General features: G+C 32.7%; 1 protein-coding gene across 7 annotated transcripts in view; it reads right to left on the reverse strand.

The window, feature by feature from the left end:
* The window catches only part of ROCK2 (Rho associated coiled-coil containing protein kinase 2), a 147,278-nt gene that overhangs the window by 74,160 nt on the left and 47,480 nt on the right, over positions 1 to 25,638 (reverse strand). For all 7 annotated transcript variants that reach the window (XM_074207676.1, XM_074207684.1, XM_074207706.1 and 4 more), the window contains exons 2-3: positions 7,064 to 7,145; positions 5,023 to 5,123 (exon numbers count right to left, since the gene is read on the reverse strand). In XM_074207676.1, coding sequence (XP_074063777.1) covers positions 5,023 to 5,123; positions 7,064 to 7,145 — 183 coding nt within the window. The remainder of the gene's footprint in view (positions 1 to 5,022; positions 5,124 to 7,063; positions 7,146 to 25,638) is intronic.

A 25,638-nucleotide genomic window follows, 5' to 3' on the forward strand; every position in this document is an offset into this window, starting at 1 on the left:
GTTGTATGACCATGGGTTTAGTACCTTATTTATAAGTTTTAGATTCCTGATCTATAAAAGGAAGCTAACAGTACCTATTGGACCTATTAACACAAGATTTTGTTCAAATAAAATGAAATAATGTGCGTAAAACTTTTGAAAACCTTAAAGTCTCAGATAAAGACAAGTTATTATTGTTGTTGTTATTCTTCCCTTAACTATGATTTAAGTGGTATATTATTATTCTAACCCTGAAACAGAATTTCACTTCTTAAAAAGATTGAGGCTTTATATCTTTTAAAACAAACTCAGTAAATGAACTACTTTTTAAATTGTAAGACTGAATCTATTCTCCCCCCCCCAATTGAGTTAACCTATCTCTACCTTAAAAATTCATAATCCCTCATCCACTGGTCATAATGGGCTAGGACAGGTACAAATGCAGTTATATACCACAGAGTGGACCTAGTTCCTGGATCAGTTTTCTGAACAAAGTCATAAAAACATTATTAAACATTAGCTAGGTGTCAGGCATATAAATACTAAGGATAATTTTCCTTTTCCTTTTCTAAAGGAAAATTAAATAAATATAATAATCAAGAGCAGACACTACCCAAAAGTTTTCCTCTGAAAATATGAACATCAAGGATTAGATCTAAGTGCTTGAATAAAACTTCTGAAAAAAATTTTCCAATTCTGTTCATTCCTAAATTCTTTTAACTTAAGGACCTACAAGGGCCTACTATGCAAATGCATAGTTTTTGTTTAGTTAGTCAATAAATAAGCATTTATTAAGCATCTGCTGTGTGTCACTGGATATACAATGGCTATACAAAGAAAGGCAGACAAGTCCCTGCCCATGGGCACCTCACAATCTTATGAAGGAGAAAACAGGAAAACAACTATGTACAAACAAGATTCAGTAAGGATAAATGGGAAGTAATCAATACCGGGAAGGCAGTAGGGGGATTCCATAAGGCACCTCCTAGAAGACAAGATGTTAATTACAACTTGAAGGAAGTCAGGAAGTGTAGAATAAGAATATAAGAGTGAGAATAAGTATACTTGGAATGGGGAAGAATCAGTGAAAATGCTCAGAATGAGGTGGAGTATCTTGTGGGAGAAATAGTAGTAGAAAGTCCAGTCACACTAAATCACAAACTATGTGGGGGGTGAAGGTGGAATAAATAAGGGATAGGAAGAATGGAAAATTATGAGGAAGCTAGGCTATAAAGGACTTTGCCAAAGAGAAGATTATGTGATTCTGGAGGTGACAGGGAGCAATTGGAGTGCAGGGGTGGTTTTGGGGGAGAGAAAGGCAATGAAATCGTCAGATGAGCATTTTAAGAAGAGTGATTTGAAAGGTGAACAAAGGATGGACAGGAGTAAAGAGGGACTTGTGGCAGCAAAATCTTGCAATAATCCAGTTGTAGGGGCGGCTAGGTAACACAGTGGGTAGAGCACTGGCCCTGAAGTCAGGAGTACCTGAGTTCAAATCCAGCTTCAGACACTGTGTGGCCTTGGGCAAGTCACTTAACTCCGCTGTCTTGCAAAAACTAAAAAAAACTAATAATCAAGTTGTAAATTGATAAAATTCAAGGTGGTAACAATGTTAGAAGAGAGAAGCTGGTGCATAAGAGATATGATAGTGCTTATCAACAGATTATAAGAGGAGAGGAATGAGTTTAGAGTGATCAGTTGGTAAGGATACTCAGGTTATGAGCCTGATTGGAAGATGGAGCTACTCTTAACCATAAAGTTAGGGTATTTGACTATGTATACTGAAGCTGAGTTTGAGGAGGAGTAGAGGAGGTGAAAAAACTGTTCATCAGGCACTAAACTCAATGTAGAAAGAAGGAAGAGTTTTGGAGTTTGGGAAACAACAGTGACTAGAATTTTGATTGGACAGTAGAAGCAGTTTGAGAATCAAAGGAGAAGGGGTGGCTAAGTGGCATAGTGAAAAGAGCACTGACCCTGGAGTCAGGAGTACCTGGGTTCAAATCTCGTCTCAGACACTTAATAATTACCTAGCTGTGTTGCCTTGGTCAAGCCACTTAACCCCATTTGCCTTGCAAAAACTAAAACTAAAAACTAAAAACAAAAAAAAAAAAGAACAAAGAGAATCAAAGGAGAGATTGCTGAATAATATTGGCAGAGAGAGAACCTGGCAGTGGCAATGAGGACCAAAATCATTTACCCTGATCAATCAGGGAGAATAAGTAAGAGTCATGTTTTGTTTCAAGGCAAAAAGGAGATTCAAATTCAATCCTATTTATGGAACTTTTTGAAATCATAGATGCAAGTTCATTATCTTCTAAATGAAGAGCAATACTTTCTCTAAAGGAAATTACACAAACTGAGGTCAGGCATTTTGAAGATGAGGTAACAGGATATAGTAGAGTAATGGTAGATATTATTTTATAAAATGCTATATGTCTGTTGACTCATTTAAGGTTCAAAAAGATTCTTTAAGTAGGCATTACAGATATTACTACTCTCATTTTCAGATGTGGAAATTGAGACTCAGTGAGGTTAAGTGACTTGCTCTTGGTCACAAACATAGGAAATATCAGAAGCATGATTCATAGAAAGAATACTATTTATTCCACTGTACCATGCTGTTGACTTAAAATCACAAGTCATAAGACTTGGGGGTTCAAATGCTGGCTACCTATTGCTATGAGGATCATAAGCCTCAGTTTTATCAACTATAAAATAAAGATAAACCTATTTAACATAGTTGTTGTGGGAAAGGGGATTTGGAAATTTTAAAGTACAATAGAGTTATTATCACTATTATTGAAATGCACAAGTGAAAATATCATTTTAGGCATTATCATCTAAACATAAAGGTACTCATAGAAGTTAGAGTCAGGAAAGATATGAGACCTTCCATACCTATCCCAAAATTCTTATTGGAATATGGTTTGCCTAAGGTTACACAGCTGAGCAATAACAGAGCAAATATCCATTATCAGGTGCCCTAATTCCCAATTTTCATATTACTTCCAACATATTATGCTATCAACAGCAAATAAACAACATTTAAAATAAAATAAACAAATTAGGGTAACATTAAAACTATCAAAAAATCACTGGCTTTCTTCTTCAGTTTTATTATCTTATTCTAATTTAGATTAGAAAAATTAAAATATTTCAATCATTTACCTCATTTATCCCCATATGAAATAAAAAGAAATTTTAGATAGATACTTATTTTCTTTTTTGACTTCTTAAACCAGTCTGAGTATTTATTTTTCTACTTATGTTGATGAAACCAGAACATATTCACTATTCCATCTTGCAATCTCCATATATTGATATGCTGAGGAGAAGGGAGTGGGAGGGAAAAAGGTTAAAAATTTCTAGATCAGCAGATCATAAACTTAAAATTGGAAGGAATCTTGGGTCATCTAGACCAATTTCTTCATTTTACAGATAAATATATTGAGGCTTGGAAGGGTTAAGCAATCTATAAAAACAAAGCTAGAATATGAACTTGTGTTCAATTTCAATGCCTTTTCTACTGAATTATCATTCCTTGACTAAGAATGTATTAACTTCCTTTTGTTTTTACATCATCTCTATTTCCCACTTTTCTAATTCAGCCACCTCTTTTACCAGCTATCCCTTACAATAAAAAAAGGACCCAGCTGGGGTGGGGTAGAAAAATGAAAAAGTTTTGCAAAACCAACTAACACTTATAAAGAGTCTAATATTATTTGCAGCCTCCTGCAAGATAAAGTGTCATCTTCTATTTCTTCTTTGAGGTCAAACTTTGTTATTATAATTTTGCAGCACTCAGTATCTACTCTTTTACTATTTTTCTTTTCATTTATATATCATTGTATTCAATTAATGTGATGTTTTCCTGGTTCTGCTTATTAATTCATTTTGGATCAGATCATATAAGTCTTCACATTTCTTACAGCACAATACTATTATGTTACATTCATGTATCACAATTTGATTAGTCATTCCCAAATTAGAGAGAATCTACTTTGTTTCCAGCTCATTGAAACAAAATATTACTGTAAACACTTTGGTTTATATGGGATCTTTCTTTTCATTACTGACTTCCTTTAATTCATCATATATATATATATATATATATATATGATGTAGCAATGGAATATAGATCTAAAGATATGAACATTTTAGTTGCTTGCTTTGCATAATTTTAAATTGCCCTCCAGAATGAATGAACCAATTTATAATTCCACCAACAGTATATCAGTATATTATCCACAACTGAACCACTGTTAACTGCTGGCATCTTTTGGGTATCTTTGTTGGGTATAAAGTGAAACCTTGGGACTGAGGTGGCTAGGTGGCAAAATGGAAAGTGACAGATAAAAATTCAATGCCTGAATTCAAATCCTGCCTCAAACACATTACAATGTAACCCTACACAAATCATTTTAACTTCTGTCTTCCTCAGTTTCCTGATCAGTAAAATGGCACATAATAACACCTCCCCCCTCCCAGGGTTGCTGTGAAGATCAAACGAGATGTCTGTAAAATGCTTAGCATGTCTGGCACATAAAAAGTTCTAAATAAATGCTTGTTTTCTTCCTGCCTTTCTTATTTTCATTTTTGTTTCTCCTATTATTTCTGATTTAAAGAATTCTTTCATATTGTTGTTACTACAATGAAATTTTTCTTTTAACAACTGGTCATCTTTTGACCACAAATATTTGATAGATGTTTGCATATCATCAACATTTCCTTGTCTAAGAAATTTGTTATAAATTTCTTTCATCTACCATTTCTTTTCTTATCCTACATACATTAAATTTGAGAAAGTTTTTCAATTTATGTAATAAAAATTTTCTGTTTTATATCCTGTGGTTGTTTCTATCCTTTTGATATTTTCTTCTTAAAAATTCACACTGCTTAGAACCTGGAAAAAAATATATGACCTGATCCTCTTGTAACTTTTTAATAATATACCCTTTAATATTTATGTTATATATTATAACTAGCACACACATACAAACAATGATAAACATAGGAATAAAAAGAGGTAGACTAAAATCTTACCAACTGAACTTCACCAAAAGCACCTCTTCCAATTACTTTAATAATATCAAAATCTTCTGCCTTCATCTGTAGGCATCTAATTTTTGTCACAGTTTTCTCATCTATAATGAATTGAAAAATATAGGCACTCATAAAAACAAATTCCATAATTAGTAATCAGTTGTCAAAAAACAATATTCCACTGAACTGAATGTGGCTTTCAATTAAACCTGTGTGAATCAGGCTTTGAAAATTCACTATTGATGTCTTAAGACATTCTAACAATATGCTCCGATCCTTGGAACTATAATTTTCTTAGTTTCAGATATCTGACCTACCATTATCCCCAAAGTCTTCAGAAACTTGCCATGTACCCTATTGCTTCTGCTATTAGAATATAATTATTATTTGGAGATTCAAACTGCTTTGAAGGTTACAAACATAAGATGTCTTTTACATATTTGTGTCCTTTCCCCCCAATTTAGAATATGAGCTACTCAAAAGCAGTATAGAAAATAAAGAAAATGATGAAATTTTCTTTACATCACTCTAGTCACTATTTCCCTATCAAAAGATAAAGAATGTCTGCTTTCCTTGTATTTATTTTTCCAGAACTTAAAATGGTGAAAATTCCCAAGCTTCTAAAAACATCTGGTTTTAAACTTTAGTCAGTTTTATATCGATTTTTAATGAGACACTTTAAATGATTTTTTTCAAGTGTATGCAAACTCTACAAGGCAAAACTCTACAAGGTCTTAATTTTCTATTTGCATCCCAAGCACTTGAAATAGTGCTATCACATAATAAGCACCTAATAAACTTAAATCCATTATTTATCAGATAAATATATCACAATTTTTACCATTATTTCAGACAACTGTCATAAAACAAAACTGACTAAAAAAATTTTGTAATTAAATTTTCAGTAAAAGATAGTTTATTTAGTGTTTTATCAACCTGAATGCTCTATCATAATCCTTTCTTGGTTTGACTAATAGAATGATAATGATAGTATATAATTATACTGTATATGTATATATACAGTAAGGTCCTAGAGTGCTTATTTTGAATAACTACAAAAAGAATAATAGTGTAATTGAAAGCTCCTCTCTTAAGACCTGGGATCAAATCCTAATGCTGACACATACTGGCTCTGTGACTGCACAAATCACTAAATCTGTCTGTGTTCTAGGCAACTTGCTAAGAATAGACATTGCAGTGCAGCTAGCACTGATAGAATGTGCTTTTCATCTAACCTGTCTCTTCTCTTTCTCTAGTTTTACTGTCTATTACATATATTAGAATTATAACTCTTTGCAAAACAGTAGCTACATAATCTATATGATAATTCTATCCCTCTGGTGTTTTAATTAATCAGAACATTAATCAGTTACTACTTATGCTTAAAATCCATTTATTATAAGGGAATTGGTTTATTGTGTACCTGTCATGTTGACTTAAAAAAAGTTTTCATTCTTAATACCCTTTGATATATATATATATATACATATATATATATATATAGCTACAAGTTGTTATCAATATTGTTAGATAATATCATTTACATGGCAAAAGATATTATAATATATTCATTTTTACTAATATTTCAGACAAATGACCACATTGCTGACATATACACAGTAGTCTATAAGTATTCTGCTTAAAATAGTCAAAAACTAAAAACAACTTTCTCTCTGGAGTTCTTCTAATAACTCATGTCATTTGTATAAGAATGTGTAAATGACTCCTGTCTTTACATGCTAAGTTTCCTCAGCCTTAACATGAAGAGATTATATCAGACAGTTTCTAAAGTCCTTTACAATTCTGAATCTGTGATCTAATTAAATGAGAAATAATTGTTCTCTACCCTATAAATGTTTGTTAAACTTCTAGGTACTCCAAATAAAATATTTGCCCTAAAATTAAAGGATTCATAGTTCTAACAAAAGTCTAGCTAAAATTTTAATACCATTACAATCTGAAGATGTTTTTAATAACTCATTTGAAATAGTCATAAATGTGGATGTATAGATTTTTTAAAAAAAAGTTTAAGGCAACTTACATCTAATTAAGAAATTTTCTATATTCTTGTTTTTCCTCAGAGCAGGAAAATCCAGATCAAGGTACAAGGAAGTCATACCATCCTGTTAAGAAAAAAAAAAATAAAGAAAAATGGTGAAAATTCCCAAACTTCTAAAAACATTTGGTTTCAAACTTCAGTCAGTTTATATAGATTTTTAATGAGACACTTTAAATTCTTTTATTCAAGTGCACACAAACTCTACAAACATAAATTACAATCCCACCTAAGAGATTTAAGGATTGCTTCAACTAAAATAATCTAACTGATGGTCAATTTTCAGATGATCTTTGGCTTTCTAAACTTTGTATGTTCGTTACTTGAACCTTTCTGGGTCTTCATATTCACTCATCAAGATTACATTAGTTGGAGTGCTACTGCCATAGTCTTTTTACAAAAAAAAAAGCTCACCTCCTTGACAGAATATTAATCACAGTAGTCTTGCACATTTAAATAACAATATCATTTAGGTTAGTGGGCAGCTAAAATTCATTTTAATAAGATTAAAAGTTTGACAAAATTGCTAAATTACATTTAAACTTCATTTTAAAAAGATAGGTTTTATTATATGAAAGGCAGAATGATATAATGAATAAAGAATCAGTTTTCAATCATCACTGACACATACTAGATGTGTGGCTCTAGGTGAGGCATATAGCCTCTCAATGTGCTTAAGACTATATAAATTTTAGAGAAGATGACAAACTGTTCTGCATTAGAGTTAGTTCCTTATATTGCAAAAGATTTAAGTTCTGGAAAAAGAAATACAAGGAAAGCAGACATTCCTCACTTTTTGATGAGGAAATAGTGACCAGAGCGATGTAAGTGAGAGTAAAAAATAATTAAAAGCATAGGGCAATATGTCCAGGAATAGTATTATAAATTTAATGAGAGTATCAAGGAAGAGAATTTAAGAGGTACTCACTTAAGAGTCCCAGGATTAAAGAAACACTTTAACATTACTATTTGTCCCCCTGCAACATGATTTTCTCCCTTTAAGGTAACCCCAGATGAGTCAAACTCCCTCTATCAAAACAAAGTCAGATTCACTATGGATCAGAGGGTAAATCTGAACTTAAGTTATTTACACTCTTTACACTCCACTGGCAAGGTACTCATCCTGCCCTGCTCTTGTTTTGCCATATACATACATATATACATATACATATACATATATATATATATGTATATATTAAAGATACAATTCAATCCAAGAAATATATGAGAACCTACTAAATATAAGGCACTATGCTAGGTATTGTAAGCAACAAAAATGAAACATTACAATACAATTTTAATATACTGGTGTTTCATACAAAAATAATTTCTTATTTTAAAAAATATTCTTTTTCATATATTAGTTAGTATCAGTTTTTAGATCTCCTCTCCAGCAAAGAATTTTCCAGGCAGAAACAAAGATCATAATGTACTCTAATGTCCCTGAAAAAGTGTTGCTTGCTGGGCCACTGTCAAGTTGAGCCAAATATAGGACATCCAAGGCTTTAATGGTGATGAATATGACATCAAATTGATGACAAATGTTATCTTTAACAATATCTTCTCAAATCTTCCTCTTTCTCCTGGGTATACTTAAATAAAAAAGGTGCCCTGATAAACCTCATTGGTGGCATCAAAAGCAATTATTTCAATCAATTGTGGTGAGTTCTCCTCCCAGGACATGTGTGAATTTTTCCTTTGCTCATCACACTTTACCTAATATTGTAGTTTATATTTCTATCTGCAATACTATACTCCCTTTCCCCATTCTTCCCAATAAGCTCCTTAAGAGGGAGAATTATAATTTTTCATCCTTGTGATCTTTTTCCTACTTTCATCCCAAGCCCGAAGCACAGGTCCTTGTACATAGCTACCTGTTAAATATTTGTTCAATTGAATAAACACTGCCATTTACTTTATCTGATGTCCCTTTTCATTAGTATAAAATCTGTATTTAGATGGGGTATAAATATAAATATAAGATGTTCTTTTAGACATAACAAATTGGAGATATTAAATTCACTATGTTCAAAACTTAACTTTCACCTTAAACTCTCCCTTCTTCTAAACTTACCTATTACCATTAGAAGCAATGTCATATTCCTAGTCTTAAGAAGTATAATCCTTGTATCCTTACTCACATTCATCCCTCATATATGACAGATTATAAACATTGCCATTCCTACTTTCACAACATCATGTGTATATCTCATTCATTCCAGTCATAACTATCTACTATACAAGGCACCAAATCATCAGTCACTTGGACTATAAATCTTCTAACAGGCTCTCTGCTCCAACTGTCTTGTCATTTTTCTATAATGCAGTACTGTAGTGGTCATGTTAATTTCATATTCAAAAACCTACAGTAGTTCATTCTTCCTTGAAGAATCAAATATAAAATGTCCTAGTTGGCATTTAAAGTCCTTCATAATCAAACCCCTTCATACTTTAAGTTTTCTTACACTTTAAGATCCAAGCATTTATCTGGCATTTAGTATGTGCCAAAGTAATAAGGTGGGGCAGTGGATAGAATAAATAAACAGATTTAAGTCAAGAAGATTAATCTTCCTGATTACAAATCTGGCCTCAGACATTTACTGTATGACTCTGGATAAGTCACCTAATCCTATTTGTCTCAGTTCCTCATCTGTTAAATGAACTAGACAAGGAAATAGCTAACCACACCAATATCTTTGCCAGGAAAACTCCAAATGGGATCATGAAAAGTCAGATATGACTAAAATGAATGAACAACTACTACCCTGCACTATATACCTTAATGCACTATAATACCTTACAACAACTCTGGAAAGTAGGTGGTGTTATTACTCTCATTTTGAAGATAAAGAAACTTAGGCAAACAGAAGTTGAATGACTTGCCCAGGATCACAGTGTCTAAGGACATATTTGAATTCAGACTTTCCTAACTCCAAGCCCACACTTTATCCACTGCATCACCTAGCAAGCTTTAAGCATGATATAAAAGAAGGGACACTGAGTCTAGAGTCATTTCTTTATTTCTGATAAAAACAAAAACCTCTGTCACAACTTCTCTAAATCTAGTTTCTTCAACTATAAAACAAAAGTTGAACTAGATAACCAATAAAGTTTTGGTTAGCTCTAAATAGTTGTTCCTATTATGGTACCTGAGGAATTATAAATAACATTCCCACTTTGTGGCTCTATTTCACAAATAAGTTACTTTAAATAAATGTTTCCTGCTTTAACACTTTAAACTTCTTTTGATTATATATATTATGATTGAAATTTTGGCTGCACTAACCTCTACTTGAGGAAATGGGAAAATAAATTTTGAGTCTTTATTTTGAGAAGCAATATGGGATACTCAAAAGAGCACTAAATTTAGTATCACAGGGCCTTGGGTTCAAATCAGGACTCTATTATATTCTAACTAGCTTACATTAAACAAGTTTTTCCCCCCTCTATAGACCTCAGTTTTCTCATCTATAAAATAAAGGAATTGGATTAGAAAATAAATATTTTATACCTCTAAATTCTATGATATTATAATTTAAAATTATGATGTAATAATTAAACAATGCCATTTTTCTCAATTGTTCCAAAGGAAAAGTCACCTAGGAAAAACATTAAGAACCTGTTTTTGTTACACACCAACATAAATGATGTTATCCCCAATGTTTTACAAATTATTCTCCTCTATTTTACAAACACTTAGCTCATTTTCTCTTTATTTAAGTATAAGGATAATACCCTGACTTGCTTGCTAAAATTCTAGATACACAAAACCCTGAAAAAAAACAGCATTAAAGGCAAATTCCTGTTCAATCAACAGCATATTAAGTCAGTATTTATTTTTGGGCTTCTGAGACTTAAATAGAAGGCAACTCTGTCTTACTGTAAATCAAATAATGTAGACAGCCTCAGAACTCTATAGGAAAAAGTATAATGATCTCCATTAATTAGAAAAATGCTTTCAATTAAACTAATTGCTAACAATGGTTAAAAGAATAGCAACTCAAATGGAAAAAATCAATTTTAAATTCAAGCAGTAACATAACTAATCACACAAACTCAAAAGATAAGAAGGATTATAGCATATCATTATATAATTCTATATGCAAAGTTTGTATGAAAGTATTAGAGATAGACTGGGCTAGAAACAGAACACTTGCATTTAGCACTTAAAAGCTTAGCTAAAGTCATAAATTTAGCTTTGAGAGTATTATTTTCTTTAATTAAAAATGACAGAAATAAATACATGCATTGCCTTTCTTTACAGACTGTTTTAAGTATTCAATCAAAACTTAAAACAGTTTAGAAATGTAAGCTGTTAATATTATTTCTTACTAACAAGCAACTGACCATGGGTTCTAAAAAGCTAAATCAGGAAATTACAAGTTATGTCAGGTTCTATACTAGGGATCCTTGGTTTCCTTGTAATTCTAGGTAGTTTATCCCATCTTCCACTGGAAGCCTTTCTCAATCCCTTTTAATTCTATCAGTGTCCTGGTATTAATTATTTCCTAGCAGTCCTACATATAGATTGTTTATATGTATTTATTTGTAGTCTGTCCCGTATTATGAGTTGCTGGAGGGCAGGGATCCGTTTTTGCCTTTCTTTGTATCCTCAGTGTCTGATACATAGTTATTGTTGTGGATGTTTAGTTATACTCAATCATGTCAGACTCATCATGACCCCACCAGGGGTATTCTCAGCAAATATACTGGAGTACTTTGCCTTTTTCTTCTCCATTTCATTTTACAGATGAAAAAGCTGAGAAAGAGTTAAGCAGTTTTCTGAATATCACACAAGCAAGTTAAGTGTCACAGTCCAAATTTGAATCCAGGTCTTCCTAAATCAAGACCAGATATTTTATACATTGTGCCACTTGGTTTCCCCAAACTGATACATAGTAAGCATAAGCACTTAAAAAAAATTAAGAACCTCTGCTCTCAAAAAAGTTTCAAACATGGGCCCCAGCAATGGATCATATATCTGTTATACCAAGTAATAAATTCTTTTGATGACAGTAATTATAAAAAATTTTTATGCTAAGTTATGAAGGGCTGCAACATTTTGGGAGAACAATCTTTTAAAATAATAAAAATTTTTAAATAGGATTATTCATTAAACAACTTATGGCAAAGGTGGTAGAAGGGAATTAAAAAAACAAAAGTCCAGTACTGTAAAAGACAGGACCTTGTTTATAATGAATATTAATGTTAGAATCTGTAAGTAGGATATTTTTATCATATGAACAAAAATTCTTTCTTAGAAAATATCTGAAATTTTAATGTCAAAAGGAAAATGTGATTTAATAATGTTCAATATGAGTTTTTTAGAATATTGTGAGTAAAAAAAATTAAAAATGCAATTGTATTTCTGGATATTTTAAAAACGTGTTTTTTTTTAAAAAAACTGTATTTTTATTTTGTCTCACTTGCATGCACTAACTCTAAGACTTCTCTTATTTCTCCACTATACATAACCCCTCTCCCATGCTATCAGTTCTCTCTTTTTGTGTATTCTTCCTTCATTATTAAGACTGTAAACTCACTGGGTGACACAGCAGGCCCTTACTGAATATTGTATTGACTGGTTTTACCTTCATATTAAAAATTCATTCTCAAAAAATTCTTTCTCCCAGCAATTCCCCCATAGGCATTAAAGAGAAATCAGCAATGGAAATCCTTTCCAGGAGATGACTCAAAAAAAAAAAGATTCTGAGTCTTCCAGCCAAGATGGCAGAGAGAAGACAGACACTATACTAAGGTCTCCTGGCTTTCCCTCAGAATTAATATGAATCAAGTCTCTTAACAGAACTTGTGATTGACAAAACCCAGAAAAAGAAGCTAGGAGAAGAACATCTAGCAACAAGGTCTGTCTCCGGGGATCATGGGTGATCCAGCAGTGCCACCTAGCAGTGAGGAAAGGACCTCAAAATCAAAGTCACAGACACTCCAGACAAAGCAACCAGCACACCCATGGGCCAGCCCACTTGGAATTACTAAACAAAGTGAGCAAAGACTCTTTGGATCTCAACACCAAAACTCTGTGAACTAGCACCAACCCCAATACAAGATCTTAGGAAAATGAAAAAAGGCCAGCAGAAAAGGGGGTTCCAGATATAGAACTTCTAAAAATATGATTTAGTCTCCAGCCCAGAAAGACTTCCTTGAAGAAATCAGGAGGGAGTTTAAAAATCAATTGGAAAGCTTGAGAAACCTAAGAGAAAATTAAAACCTTGCAAAAAGAAAACAAATCCTTAGAAAATGCAATTAAACAAATGCAAAAAGGAAATAATTCTCTCAAAACCTCCTTCAAAAATAGAACTGATCAATTGAAAAAGGAGTTGCAAAAGGTAAATGAAGAAAATTCTTCTCTTAAAAAAAGAATGGAATCTGTGGAAACTAATGACTTCATGAGACAAGAATCTGTTAAACAAGACCAAAAAAGAAAAAAAGAAAATATAAAATACTTCATCAGCAAAACCAATGACCTCAAGAATAGATCTAGAGAGACAACTTAAGAATCAATGTGCTCCTTGAAAATACTGAAGAGGAAAAAAAAGCCAGGGCTCAATATTACAGGATTTAGTGATGGAAAATTGACAATGTACTAGGGTATAAAAACCTAATAATCAATTGCAGAAAGGCAGAACATGAGGGCAAAATAGTTATTGAAAGAATACATTGATCGATTCCAGAAAGGAATTCCCAAAATGTAAACACCAAGGAATATTGTGGCCAAATTCCAGAACTATCAGATAAAAGAGAAAATCCTGCAAGCAGCCAGAAAGAAACAATTTAGATACCAAGGAGCCACTGTAAGGATTAGACAGAACCTGACTGCATCAACATTAAGGGAGCAAAGGGCCTGGAATACGATCTGAAGAGCAAGGAAGCTTGGGATACAGCCAAGAATTCACTATCCAGCAAAACTGAGCCTTCTCTTCCAGAGGAAAAGATGGGCATTTAATGAAATGGGAGACTTTCAACTTTTCCTGATGAAAAGACCAGAGCTAAATAGAAAATTTGGACTTCAAACAGGAGACTCAAGAAATACATAAAAAGATAAAAAAAGGAAAAAGGAAAAAAAAAACTGCTATCCAATAAAATGAAACTGGCAGTATCCCGACCTGGGAGAAAAATTCTCATAATTCTTGAATATATTCTCAAGAAAGAATATACATAGCCAGAAGTAATGAATGCTGCTGACTTGTTCATAATTGAATGATTTAAAAACAGTATCTTGGGGCACATAGGTGGCACAGTGGATAGAGTACTGGCCCTGGAGTCAGGAGTACCTGAGTTCAAATCCGGCCTCAGACACTTAATAATTACCTAGCCATGTGGCCTTGGGCAAGCCATTTAACCCCATTTGCCTTGCAAAAACAAACAAAAAAAAAAAAAAACGAAGGAAAAAACAGTATCTCCTTAAAAGGGGGGGGGGGCAGTAAAGAGACAGGAGATTGAATAGGATAAATCACATTATATAAAGAGGTACAAAGGACCTATTGCAATAGAGGGGAAGGGAGGAGAACCACCTGAATCTTACTCTCATCAGATTTGACTCGAGAAGGATTAACTACACACACTCAATTAAGTTAAGAAACTTATGTTACCTTTCAAATATTAAAAGGGGAAAGAAAGGGGAGGGGGGTTGGATATAAGGGGGCAAACACACTGAAGGTAATGGTATTCAGAAACAAAATATTGGGGAATATGAATAACATGAAAAAATGGGGAAAATACAGAGGGAAGATAACATGGAGGGCAAAAAAGAGTTAGTAATTATAACTTTGAGTGTGAATGGGAACAACACTCCCATAAAACATAAATAGCAGAGTGGATTAAAAACCAGAATCCTACAATATGTTGCTTACAAGGGATTCATCTGAAGAAGAGTGATACATATAGACTAAAGGTAAAAGGTTGGAGCAAAATATATTTTGCTTCAGCTGAACTGAAAAAAGCAGGGGTAGCAATCCTTATCTCAGACAAAGTGGCTGCAAAAACTGATCTCATTAAAAGAGGTAAGGAAGGAAATGATATCCTCCTAAAAGGTACAATAAACAATGAAGCAATTTCAATACTAAATATTTATGCACCAAGTGATATAGCAACCAAATTCTTAGAAGAGAAGTTGAAGGAGTTACAAGAACACATAGACAGCAAAACTCTACTCGTAGGAGACCTAAACCTCTGGCTCTGAGATATAGATAAATATAACCATAAAATAAACAAGAAGGAAGTTAAGGAGGTAAATAGATTGTTAGAAAACCTAGGCATGATAGACCTTTGGAGAAAACTGAATGGGGACAGAAAGGAATATATATTTTTTTCCTGCAATATATGGCACTTACACAAAAATTGACCATGTACTAGGATATAAAAACCTAATAATTGCAGAAAGGCCGAAATAGGGAATATATTCTTCTCAGATCATAATGCAATAAAAATCACATGCAATAATGGGCCAGGGAGAGATATCCCTAAAACTATTTGGAAACTAAATAACCTCATTTTAAAGAATGAGGGGTTCAAACAACAAATTATAGAAATATCAAAACTTATGGGATACAGCCAAGGCAGTAGTCAGGGATATATTATATTTTTAAATATTTACATGAATAAATTAGAGAAAGAGGAAATCAAAGAATTAAAGATGCAACTAAAAAAATTAGATATAGAACAAATTTAAAGCCCCCAATTAAATAGCAAATTAGAAATTCTAAAAATTAAAGGGAGATTAATAAAACCAAAGTTGGTTTCATGGAAAAAAAACAATAAAATTGACAAACCTTGGGTTAATTTGATTTAAAAAAAGAAAGAAAACCAAATTGCTAGTATCATAAATGAAAAAAGGTGAACTTACCACCAATGAGGAAGAAATTAAATTAATAATTTGAAATTATTTTTGCCCAACTGTATGCCAGTAAGTTTGATAATCCAAGTGAAATGGATGACTATTTACAAAAAATAAGTTGCCCAGGTTAAATGAAGAGGAAATTAATACCTAAATAACCCTATCTCAGAAAAGGAAATTCAATAAGCCATCAATGAACTCCCTAAGAAAGAAATCGCCGAGCCAGATGGATTCACAAGTGAATTCTATCAAACATTTAAGGAACAACTGGTTCCAATTTGGAATAAAGAGGGCTGGGACCAGGGTTGATACAAAAGAAGGGAATATGGGTGAAAACAGAAGAGACAAGGAACAACTGGTTCCAATTCTATATAAACTCTTTGGAAAAAAAGGTGAAGATAGAACTCTGTCTAACTCTTTCTAAGACACTAATATGGTACTGATACCTAAACCAGGAAGAGTCAAAACAGAGAAAGAAAATTATAGACCTATCTCCCTGATGAATATAGCTGCAAAAATCTTAAATAAAATCTTTGCAAAACAACTACAAGTTATCACTAGGATAATACATTATGACCAAGTAGGATTTATCCCAGGAATGCAGGATTAGTTCAATATTAAGAAAACTATTAATATAATTAACTATATCAATAACAAATTAGAAAGCATATAATTATATCAACAGATACTGAAAAAGCCTTCGACAAAATACAGCACCCATTCCTACTAAAAACACTAGAGAGCATAGGAATAAATTGATTGTTCCTAAGACTAATAAGCAGTATCTATCTGAATCCATCAAGAGGGATATGCTAGAGGCATTCCCAATAAGATTGTGAAACAAGAATGCCCATTATCACCACTACTATTCAATATTCTATTAGAAATGTTACCTTCAGCAATAAGAGAAGAAAAAGAAATTGAAGGAATTAGAATTGGGAAGGAAGAGACAAAACTCTCACTCTTTGCAGACGATATGATGGTATAATTAGAGAATCCTAAAAAATCATCTAAAAAACTACTAGAAATAATTAGCAACTTTAGCAAAGTTGCAGGATATAAAATAAACCCTCATAAATCCTCAACATTTCTATATATGACTAGCAAGATATAGCAGAAAGAGGTAGAAAGAGAAATTCCATTCAAAGTAACTTCGGAAAATATAAAATACTTGGGAGTCTACCTGCCAAGGAAGACTCAGAAACTTCATGAAAACAATTGCAAAACACAAAACTTGTCTTATGTGTTGTGTCATTTTCTCTCTAATGTTTTCTTTCTTCCATTTGTATTTGATTCTTTTCTCACAACATGATCATTATGGTCTACTGTTTAACATGGTTATAAATGTAGAGCCTATATGAAATTGCTTTCTGTGGGGGAAGGGAGAAAGAAAAAAATGTGAATCTTGCAAAGAGATTGGTAAAAACTACTGTTGCATGTAATTGGAAAAAAAATACAATATTTAAAAAAAAGATGACTGTCTTCTGCTAGACAGAAAAAAGTAAAATAGGAATATCTTAAAGATAATAGCCAAAATTAATGCAGCAAGATGTCACAATCAAGAGGGTACTAGATTTTGAATTTGAATCCTATCTCAATCCCTGTCTGATTCTAGGCAACTCTATTAGCCTCAGTTTCCTCCTCTGTACCCCTCACAGATAATTATGAGGATTAAATGAGAAAGAATATGTTGAGCTTTGAAAACCTTAAAAGCACTAAATAAATGTTTTTTCATATTAACTTCTAAAATGTTAAGTCTTAATCCTTAAATAAACTTCTACCCAAATGAAAAGTATTTCTTTAAAATAAAAAACAATGCATTTTCTATATTTCCACGCAAACTTTTAAGTAGGAAATAAAAATTTCATTAAATTCCTACCTGAAAAAAAATTAATCATAGTCACAAAGAAGGAAAGAATTGGAAAATTTGTAACTTAGTGAATCTTTGTTTAACATATCTATGGCCAACAGGATTCAATTATCTATTTCCAAACTAGCAGTTAAGTGATTAGTCAGTTAACATAGATGCTAAATTCTAGTAGTTCAACATATAACTGTAAGTTCAAGGTTGGTCAAATGATAAAACCCCTAATAAGTTGGTTACTACAGTTTTTTTACCTGTCATCAGGAGTCTTCAAATAATTAGTAATGAAATTCAAATGAAATAATTAAAAATAAATTTGTGAATTACTCACATAACTATTTCTAAATATCTGATCCACTATTAAAAAATATTGTTGTCCTTCTTCCTATAGCATGAGTTCACATGCTATTGCCCTCTTATAACAGAAGATGAAATGTCTACACCACCTTCTCAGAATAATGTTTTAAATGATAAAAGTATGTATAATAACAAAACTGAAATATATAATGAACTTTTTAAAAAATTCACAAATTTAAGTTAAGACCCCTATAACTTAGAAGGAAGAATTTATCTGACTATGCAGCATACAACAAAGAAGGATACAAAAGAGTATCACATTAAAGTGAAAAGAGAAACTTGTTTAGTGGCCTCTTATGAAAAATATACTTCTAGACTTTTCCCAAGCATCAACAGTAACTTATTTGAATTCATGTCATCAATATGTGAATTCTATCCACGGTTTCATATGACATAAGATTTTTTTGTTTTTTAAGAAATCCTCCATATAGGCTTTATTCAGTACAAAGTGACTATATAAGTACAAAATTCTCTTATTCTCTCTCTCTCTCTCATTCTTTCCCCCAATGGATTAAATAGTCAATGTGTTCTAATCACATGTTGCAATCTGGGCATTATGTGCTGTATGCAAACTTTGGTTTTTTTACAGTGTGAATGATTAAGTCAATCTCTTTTGAATGAAACTAGATTTCATAGGTATGGCTTTATAGTATTCTAGAGCTAAATGTACAATTAGTATAAAGCCAATACTTAGCTCAATGCCTAGCACATAATAAATACTTAGTAAAATTCAATTACACTCAACTATGTGAAGATTGCTATTGAGTCATTTTTCAGTCATGTCTGACTCTGTCCATTTGGCAAAGATATTGGAGTAGTTTTCTATTTCCTCCTCCAGTTCATTTGACAGATAAGAAAACTGAGCCAAATAGGATTAAGTGACTTGCCCAGGGTAACACTGCTAATAAGTGTCTGAGGCCACATTTGAATTCAGGAGGATGAGTCTTCCCAACTCCAGGCTCTATCCACTGTGCCACCTAGTTGTATGTGAAAAATCAGCAGATTTTTAATTCTGATTCAAACATTTGTTAAATTCATACTAAGTATTGCTAAGCACCGGGAATACAAGGATAAAAACTGCAAATCTCTATCACTGAGGACCTGGATTTTTCTACTTAAGTAGAAGTACAGAATTTACAAAAATTGCCCTTATCAAAGTGGAATTCTTCTACCTGAATTATCAATATGGGAAAGCTAGCAACACTTTTAATTTTTCTCAGATAGGCACAAATGTGGGGGGTTGTCTTTCAATTTTATTTTATTTTCAGGTCCAAATTCTCTTCTCCCACCCATTGGGAAAACCTAAACTACAAATTCCATTACAAATAGGAAATGAAACAAAAAATTTCCAAATCAGCAGCAATGTTCTGGGAAGAAAAAATAAAGGGAAAAAACCTTCAAAATTACATTCAAATTGAGTACAATCATTGTTTTGTGGTTTTGTTTTTTGCAAAGCAAAGGGTTAAGTATCACACATTGCTCAAAGTCACATAGCAATTAAGTATCAAATGTCGAAGTCAAATTTGAACATGGATCCTCCTGACTCTAGGGTTGGTGCTCTATCCGCTGTGCCACCTAGCTGCCCTCTATCATTGCTTTTTAAATGATGATCATGAGCAGAAGTGTCTGGGTTTTAGGAGTATAAAAGTAACTACCATTAGTCACTTTATCAAGAATTATTGCAACATATTCACTTTAGGGTTAGGAAAGCTAAAGTACTAGAAAGAAAAATTAATTTAGATATATTCACTCTGCACTTAAGGCAAAAATTAGAACTCAATACTGGGCTTCTGGTTTATTGTTTGGATGAGTTATGATTCTTCATGTTTATCAAAAAGAAAAAAGTAAAGTTTGCCCATATGGTTTCCCACCCACAAAATCCTTAATACAGAAAATCATTTTTTCTTCAAGTGTGGTTAATTCTAGTCTCATCTGTAAACTGGCACTGTATGTACTAGGATTTTCAGTGTTGTTTATTTTAATTATAAGTCCTTATGTTCATGATTCTGAGATTAGTTATATAAAAGAGAATTTTAAAAGTTACTTATAAAATGTAATAATTACTCACATGAAATTCATTGATCTTATTAAGTCTTTCTGTACATGTACAAGAAATACAAATATTAATGAGGTAACATATATGAGTTACCCTTTTGCTCTACCGTCAACTAAATCTGGGCCCTGAGGAAAATACTTTATTTTACCTTGCAGCCTGTATAATTAAACCAGTAATAACTGATTCCTAACTCATACAGTTTTGACAATTAATTATTAATTGTGAATCCAAGTAAAATATATCCATTAATTACTCATAATTTTATCTGTGCTGTTAATAAACATCTGATTTTAATAATCCTAAATTTAATTCCAAAAAGGCAAAAGAAATTATAAGGAAATATCTCATTTCCCAGTAACTATACCCTAGATTTACAGCTATAAAAAATATTTCATTATTTTATTTAATCAAAGGAGCACTATGAAGTACAAAATTAGTTACATTGTGCATGTTTTCTTTGGAATACTTTTATGGAGATGACTCATTTCTCAGCCAGAAATTCAATCTATTTTAAATTTCAAAAATCTCACTGTTTTATTCCTCCTCCAATTCATATGTTGCTGTCTTTGAAGTTTAATAATATAGCAAATCCATCTTCTTCTTATATCCAAATTCAAATAACCCTCATTTTAGGGAAACCTATTTCAGTATGACTTTCTCTATCCCAAAATATAGCTAGTCTGGAAACCCCAACCATGTAGAACATAGACAAGAGTCAGAAAAATAACACAAATGTTCTCCACTCCCACTCCCAATTCAAAATAGATGTCTAGACATTCAGGACTTGCCCACAAACCTCATCCACTTTACTTTAAAAATGTGTCACTTAGACCCTAACTCTGCTCATTTATTTTCTTTTATACATCATATCCAATTGTAACAAACTTGGTTATTGGCTCTCCTGGTCTGCAGTAGATAAAAACATAAAATTAAAGGGAGTAGAGAGGTAAGCTGATAAAAATAAGACCCGATAGTCTAGCATGAAGGAAGGTGACAGAAAAAAAAAATAAATTCAAAAAAGCAATCTGAGGTCATTTATTGTAAAGCCAAATAGACCAAATAGTCCCTGGGGGGCAATAGTATATTCTATAATAGAACAGTTCCAGAAGAAATATTCATAATGATGACATTAAGTCATTAAAAACAAGTCTAATTAATGTTTTCAGCTTAAGATGTTAGTGACGTATATAATACATAATTTTAGAAAGCTGCTACAGAAGTCAAAATTTTTAAAGTTTTGATATTAAAATTATTAAGAAAAAAACTGAAAATCTTTTTCATCCACAAAACTTAGACCCAAAAGGATACAAGTAGGCAAGATTTTACTTAACAGAATATTTTATATACTCAAAAGGATCTGAGACCTCAACAATTCAGTAATTCTTCCCATTAATGCAGATTAATATAACTGTACATATTGTGTACTTATTAGTTATGCTCTCCCAGAAGTTTATCAGAGGGACTCCATCCACAATGAAAGAGATTTTTCAATCTCTCTTGACATCAAACATATACCATTAAAGCCTTCTGGCTAGCCACTCAAAACCTCTCACTCTTCCCTTTCTCTTCTATATTCTTTAATAACATTACTTATTCCAGTTCTTCTTTGTAATCCCTTGTCTGTTATATATTGCAAACAACTGTTTGCCAAAAAGGCTGATTTATGGAAAACTTACACAGGGCAAATGCTCACAGGGAGATCAGAAAAAGCAATAAAGGGACACTTTGAAAGTATCTCTTAAGACTTCTGGAATTGATTGTGCAGAATGCAAGACACTGGTTCCACGACCACCCAACATTTATGCTATCATCAGAGAGAGCGGTTGTGTTCTATAAGCACGGCTCAAAAGAAATATGGGATGCACAATTTCAGAGGACCTACCCAGATGTTCACATGGACTATTTGTTCACAACCTGTGGCTGAACATTCCAAACTTGTATTGGTCAGACACACTGTAACTTCCCTATAACAATCTTCTTCAATAATGAAGGACAAGAACCAAACAACCAACCATATTATTGCACTATGATCACACCTTATGTATGTCCTTCTCTATGACACTCATCTTCAATTCTTCAGAGGTGGTGGCATTCTAGGACTCCATAATAATATATCAACACTGGTAAAATATTTATATTGACAAGATGTGTCATTACTTTCATAGGAAAATTAGTAAAAGTAAGAGTTTAGCAATCTAGTCCATTGTACTTCCATTTTTCAACTCTAGCTACATCCTTCTAAATTTGTTTTTCTTACCTACTATGGCTAGAATTTTCAGTCAATATACCTGTGGATAATTACCCATTTTGCTTTTTGTTCATCCAATTTTGTCACCTTTCATTCTCTTAGTCTTAGCCTCCTTTTTTCCTGAATATTTTCTTCATGCTCACAGTAATCTTTAGGCCTTTCAGTCCCTAGGGGTATATTCCTCCTTTCCCAATCTTAATTCTTTCATTTACCACTTTGACAATTCATTGTCCTTTGCTAACACTTCAATTCCATTCCATTCTCTCTTCTAACAGATTCATCCCAACAACTGAAAGTATTGAGAATGAAAATATGTGGAAAAGTAAGAATCACTCATTCCAACAGTGATTCCTACTTTTCCACATATTTTCAATCTCTCCCTTTCTACTGACTCATTCCCTACTTACCTACATTCCCATGTCTCTCTCACCTCAAAAAATCCTTCTAATGTCCTTTATCTCTTCTGCCCTTTGTAGCTAAAATCCTCAAAAAGGCCATCTATAAAAATTTCCTCCACTTTCTCTTTTCATTCCCTTTTTAATCCCTTCCAGCTTTAACATTCCATAGAAACCAAAATTACCAATAGTCTCTTAATTGTTATATTCAATGGTCTTTTCTCAATCCTCATTCTCATTGACCTCTCTGTAGTTTTTAGCACTGTCAATCACCCTTTCTTCCCCAATAATCTCCTCTCCAGGTTTTTTGGGACAACACTCCTGATCCAGCTCCTACTAATCACACCTCTCCTTCTCAGTTTGATGATCCAGTCTCCTTCCTGATCTATGATCCAGATACTTCATATCTCTATGCTCTTGGCATTCTCTCCAGTTGTCCTTCCCTGCTCCATGTACTGACCTCCCTGGATTCCTTTAAGTCCCAACTAAAATCCCATTTTCCACAGAAGTCTTCTTAAAACCCTTAATTCTAGAATCTTCCCTCCATTAAATATTTTCTATTTACTGTGTATGTAGCTTGTTTGCATATATCTTTACATGATGAGATAAAGTTGGCATTCTAAGAGAAGAGAAGAAATAATTATCCCTTTAGATTTAATTTCCTGTAAGGTACAGTGGAAATTAAATAAAGGTGAGTGAGAGAGGGGGTATATTGGTTCTCTTTTGAGGGTATTGAGGGGGAAAGGTAGAGTAAAAAGGGAAATATAGTAGTGTAGAAAAGCAGTGGGTGTAATTTACTATTTTTCAAATTGAGGGGCATAAACCGAGGTTTGCACAGAGGTACAAGCATAAAGGAAAGGGTAGGGGGAATGCCATCAGATGTCCCTTATCTGGAATGGACACAAAAAGTTTAACACAAAAAGTTTGCCATAGAAATAGATTGATTTTGAGAAGAAAATGAGGAAAAATAACCCAGAGTAGTAATATAGAGGATAATACCAGGAAAGTAGAGTATCTGGATAACTAAGCAGGACAGAAAGAAAAAGGCTGTAGGCAAAACTGGGTGGTGGGAATATAGAGTTTGACAGGAAAAAGCAATCTAAGGTACCAAAAAGTTGAGATTTATGCTTCATAGTGGGGAGAAAAATGATGGGTCACAAATTTTGAAAACAGTAAAGCAAGCTCATATCAATAACTTATTCAAAGGGCAAACTTCCAGGCTATTTTCTAGGTATACAATTTGATCATCCATACTTTCTATTGAATAACAACAGCTCATAGTTATACTCTTTAAGGTTTACAAAACATCTTATCACAATAATTTAAAATATTACAAGGAATGACCATGACAAGGGCAGAATTTATCAGAGATTTTAAACTTCACTCAACTATAGAGCTATCTTAAATTAAAAAGCACAAGGACACAGATAATATAAAGCCAGGCCATTCTTGGAAGCAATGATGTCCCTCTTCTGCAGGGATGAGATCTGTAACAACTCTTAATTAGACAGTAAGTTTATTAATATAAGTAGAAACTAAAATTTTGGCTATGAGCTACATGCTCCCCCCCCATCATACATGTATTTACATTTGTATGGAGAACTACCAATAAGGAAATGTCTCATAACATAACAGATCTGTACTTTAAAAATTATCTAAAGTTCTAGAAAGTTAAAATGACACATCCAAGGTCAAATGAACAATAATGGTCAGAAGCTATATTTGAACCCAGATCTTCCTAACTTAAATACTTGCTCTTAATCTACTTTCCTAAACAACTCTTTTTGAACACTGATAGCTGAGAATGAATGCTATGATGATTCCATCAAAAAAAAAATCAAGGGGGGGAGGGGTAGTTATATGGCGTGGTGGATAGAGCACCAGCCCTGGAGTCAGGAAGACTTGAGCTCAAATAAGATCTCAGACACTCAACCCCACTGTCTTGAAAAACAAAAACAACAAAAAAACAAACATTGAGACCAAAAAAACAAACACCCAAACAAAAACACCCAATTTTTGTGCCAGACCTAAAAGAGCTAATTAAATTAAAGTCAAGAAATTTGATATATGTTTCATATCTGGGAAAATTTACTACCACATTTCCTTGAAAACCTTCACAAGATCAGAGAAATTAAGAGAAAAAACTATGGTCTAAAAAAATTAGCTTTCAATGTTAAGAATGAACACCCACAACTAGGCCCAAAGGGCTAAAAAGTTTTCATGCCTTTTGAACTAGAAATACTAGTGCTAGGCTTACATTCCAAAGATAGTAAAAAAAAAATAATAATAACTCTTTTTTGTGCCAGCCAAAGGAATGACTATCAATAAGGGAATAGCTGTGGTATATGATTCAGGAAAACCTGAAAAGACTTCAATGAACTGAAGCAAAATGAAGTGAACAGAACCAGAACATTGTACACAGTAATAGCAATATAATGTGACAATCAACTGTTAAAACTATTCTCAGCAATACTATGATACAAAATAATCTCAAAGGATTAATGAACATACTATTCACCTTAAGAGAAAAAAACTGATAGTTTGAATACAAACCAAGGCATACTTACTTTCATTTTCTTTCATTCTTTTTTTAAATACAACTTTCTGCACAAAATGATGAATATAGAAACGTTTTTACATGATTGCACATATATAACCTACATCAGATTGCTTACTGTCTCAAGCGGGGATCTAGAAGGGAAGGAAGAGTTTGGGAAGGAGGAAAGAAGGGATGGGAGGGGAGGAAAAAAAAGGAAGGATAGAATTTGGAACTCCAAACTTTTTTA

This window comes from Macrotis lagotis, chromosome 1 (assembly GCF_037893015.1).
Source record: "Macrotis lagotis isolate mMagLag1 chromosome 1, bilby.v1.9.chrom.fasta, whole genome shotgun sequence".
NCBI classification, from domain to species: Eukaryota; Metazoa; Chordata; class Mammalia; order Peramelemorphia; family Peramelidae; genus Macrotis; species Macrotis lagotis.